Source organism: Triticum dicoccoides, chromosome 6A (genome assembly GCF_002162155.2).
Source record: "Triticum dicoccoides isolate Atlit2015 ecotype Zavitan chromosome 6A, WEW_v2.0, whole genome shotgun sequence".
Classification (NCBI taxonomy): Eukaryota; Viridiplantae; Streptophyta; class Magnoliopsida; order Poales; family Poaceae; genus Triticum; species Triticum dicoccoides.
The window spans coordinates 622,240,110-622,243,448 of NC_041390.1; the positions used below are offsets into that span (position 1 = coordinate 622,240,110).

At 47.9% G+C, this 3,339-nt stretch overlaps 1 protein-coding gene across 1 annotated transcript; it reads right to left on the bottom strand.

Annotated features, from left to right (window-relative positions):
• Positions 1-1,322: 1,322 nt before the first annotated feature.
• On the bottom strand, positions 1,323-2,325 carry LOC119315265 (mitochondrial metalloendopeptidase OMA1-like). The gene is made up of 3 exons (XM_037589930.1): positions 1,979-2,325; positions 1,710-1,861; positions 1,323-1,600 (listed from the first exon to the last, which is right to left on the bottom strand). The coding sequence occupies exons 1-3, from the start codon at positions 2,135-2,137 to the stop codon at positions 1,351-1,353; spliced, it is 561 nt and encodes a 186-aa protein (XP_037445827.1). The 5' UTR covers positions 2,138-2,325; the 3' UTR covers positions 1,323-1,350.
• Positions 2,326-3,339: the final 1,014 nt, after the last annotated feature.

Below are 3,339 nucleotides of genomic sequence, written 5' to 3' on the forward strand. Positions count from 1 at the left end.
CCTTCGCTTGCCCTCCTCGTGCTCATAGCTAGATGCCCCCCTTTAGTGAGGAATGTGGGGGAGGGAGACGATGTCTTTGGGGGATTGTGGGAGTGGATTAGGAGATGCTTGGGTGGATCGTGGGTGCGTCACGAGCGTCATGACTCAAGAGATGGAGGGGTTCGAGATCGAGGAGGTTGGGAGAAGACGGGGTCGTGGGACGCGGGTGTTTCAGTTTTCCGTTTTTATTTTTCAGTTTTCAACGCACGAAGCAAGAGAGGGGCGGAAGCGAGCCCGATCTTTTCCTAGCGATTTTTTCGGCGCGGGATCTCTCGAGGGGAGGATGAAAGGAGGTCGAACCATCACGACGTTTGATTCTGCTTTAATAGTAGAGATATGTGTACAAGAGATGGCTCAGTTTGACATGTACTCAAATATTTACCCATATGTTTGTGCCTGGGATGGTCTAGCTTGACATGTACCCATATATTTGTGCCTGGGATGGTCTAGCTTGACATGTACTCAAATATTTGTGCCCAGGATGGTCTAGTTTGAGATGTAACTGAAGGGGATGGCTCAATTTTCTCAGCACACAATATCTGTGATAGATATTGAGATACTTTTTGTTGACCGATGTGTTCAGTTTTCTTGTATAATTAGTGATGGGATAGAACAGAGGAGGCATCAACGCTGTCAGGATTTGAAAAATACTCTTATTTATTAATGACAAAACGATGGGATACGAGAAAGGTGAGGTGGTTACTGTAAAAGTCAAGTTCTATGCCATTGTCAGGTTTTTTCATAAAATGTACATCAGGCTGGCCATAGTGAGAGTAACATAACCGGTAACATGCACTTGGGACTAGCAAACATGCTTATGTGGCACACAATTAAATAAGAGAGAGAGGGTTAGAGTAACATAAATAGATACCGTATCATGTTAAATGTTATGCTACTTTGTGTCATGCATGGCAATAAATATGGTCAACTATGATACTACTTTATGATACTATACACTATAGAGGTAGTATCATATGCATGATACTAGTATATGTTACTCCCCACTAGCCTCATGTCGCCTGTGATATCTCCACCTGGATCTGGGCCACTCATCTCCAACTCCAATCCAATGTTCCATGTTCCTTTTTCTATTTTTGCACCCAATACCCAGATTCTATATACTAATCCCTCCCGTATATATGTGCCTATACGGTGATCATGTGTAGGGATAAGGCCTAACTGCTCATATAATCTCAATTATTATTTTAAGATAATATAAATGTTTGGACAAAAAAATCCTTTACAAGTTTTTAAAGGGGGTGCACGGAGGCAAATGTCTCGAATGTGTGTTGATAAAAAGATGACGAATAATCATTGATCAATTTCATCTTTTCTGGCTCTTGCTTCTGTATATAACGCCATGGCCTTGTCCATGACCTTGGCATCCAATAGAAGCTGCGTTCTTTTCTTGCTGCAAGGATGAGTAGACATGTACTCTTTCAACGGTGATGAATTCCCACCGACCTTTCCGAGCTTCTCGTAGACCTTAGGGGCAATGCGTGGATCAAAACCAGCGGAAGCGAGCAGCATGATTCCAATGTGATCCGCCTCTATCTCCATCCTACATAGGATATATAGGCAACATGTATTTATCATGCATGGAGAATAACTAGGAAAAATAGTTGTAAATCAGCATGAACGATATATATGATGTGAAACCGAGTATATACTTTCGTGAGAAAGGCAGGCTGAGGAGGTATTCGGTCAGCTTATCAATAAGGTCCGGCGCATCGATAAAGATGAGCAGGAAAACCGTGAGCATGAAAATCCACATGTGCTTGGTGAGCTTCTCTGCGGCGTGCCTTGCAATGGCGTGCGCAACCTACAAGCAAAATTACACAAGATGCCAAGTTACAAGGGAATCCACCGTCCGGCCGGCTGCTAGGAGACGGTACAAATAACCACTCAATATAATCTAGCTAGCACGGTATGTACATACCTCGTGGCCTAGCACCGCGGCGATCTCAGCGTCGGTGTTGAACTTGTCGAGCAGGCCGGTGTAGACTATGATCTTGCCACCGGGTGCGCACATGGCATTCACTTGCTTATTGTCGACCACGATCACCTCCCACTTGAACCCGTCGAGATGCTTGATCATTGCCTGCGACGCTCCAACTGGAGCCTTCTTCTTCGGGCTCAGCGCCGCGTCGCCGGCGCATGTTTCTCCGTCAAGGAGCTTATCGTCCTCGTGGCCGGCGAGGCTGCGTCGGGCGGCGCGGATGATCTCCGCGGCGATGCTGTTGACACGGACGAAATCAGGGTGGGACGGAGCGAGGACCTTGTCGCCTAGCTCCTTCTTCTCGTTGTTGAACTGCGACTCGCCGAGCTCAAGCTCTCCCGAGTGCGTGAGGACGACGAAGTGGCGGCGGTTTGTGTAGGGCACGGTCTCGAAGGTGCCGTAGCAGATGGTTACCACCACACCGCCGACGATGACGACCCCCGCGATGACTATCTGGACTTTCACCTCGTTAGAACTTCTTGGTCGCCTGGAGGAGTAGTACCGTGGGCGTGGGACAGCTGGTGTCTGCGGCGACGGCGGTGGTCGACGGACGAGAGAGTCACGGCCGGGCGATTTCAGGGCCTCGTGAGATCGCCGCGTTGAAGGCGCGTGGTAGTAGCGCCTGGCGGTCGGCGGCGGCGGAACAGTCGTTCGGGCGGCGGGCTTGGGCCGGAGTAGCCCGGACAGCGCGGGGCGCAGATTCCTGATCAAGGCGCTCATGTTCTTTCAGCTAGTCTTGGGGATGGGCGCTCTTGGATCCGTGTCGTACTAGCGTCTACGTCGTGGCGTGCTCGACAGGTTGCCATGGTTTATTAGGGTTGCGATCTCGGTCAAGTCTGCGATCAGCAATGCTACATCGACGGAGATTTACAAAGTTTTACAAGGTGAGATTGAGCTGGCAATTTGTGATTGGACTAAGGGGAGGGAGGGGCCCCACCCATCTGAAAATCAGGGGGGCATGTTTAGTTGGTTAGAAAGAAGCGTGTAAAGGCATGTAAGACCCCGTACTTTTAGCATTTTTGGTCTGCGATCGAGGGAGATTAAGTCGTTAAGTTTTCTTTTGTCAAAAAAAAAAGTCGTTAAGTTTTCTCGCATAGGAAGGAGTCTCTCCTCCGATTCTAGCTAGCTAGTACCATAGGAGTCAAAATTTCAACCAAAATCAGAAATTCCGGTGATTTCGGTCGGCGTCAAAATATACGTAGCCTTGGAATTTTGAGCCAACTTTAAACTAATTTCAACCCAAATTCAAATTCAATCAAAATCCATTTAAATTATGTGAATTTCGATACATGGAATCCCCC

Coding starts and splice junctions, on each gene's coding strand:
- LOC119315265 (XM_037589930.1), bottom strand. CDS start 2,137: ATGATCAAGCATCTCGACGGGTTCAAGTGGGAGGTGATCGTGGTCGAC. Junction 1,862..1,978: donor CCGCGGTGCTAGGCCACGAG/GTATGTACATAC, acceptor TTTTGCTTGTAG/GTTGCGCACGCCATTGCAAG. Junction 1,601..1,709: donor AGCCTGCCTTTCTCACGAAA/GTATATACTCGG, acceptor TATCCTATGTAG/GATGGAGATAGAGGCGGATC.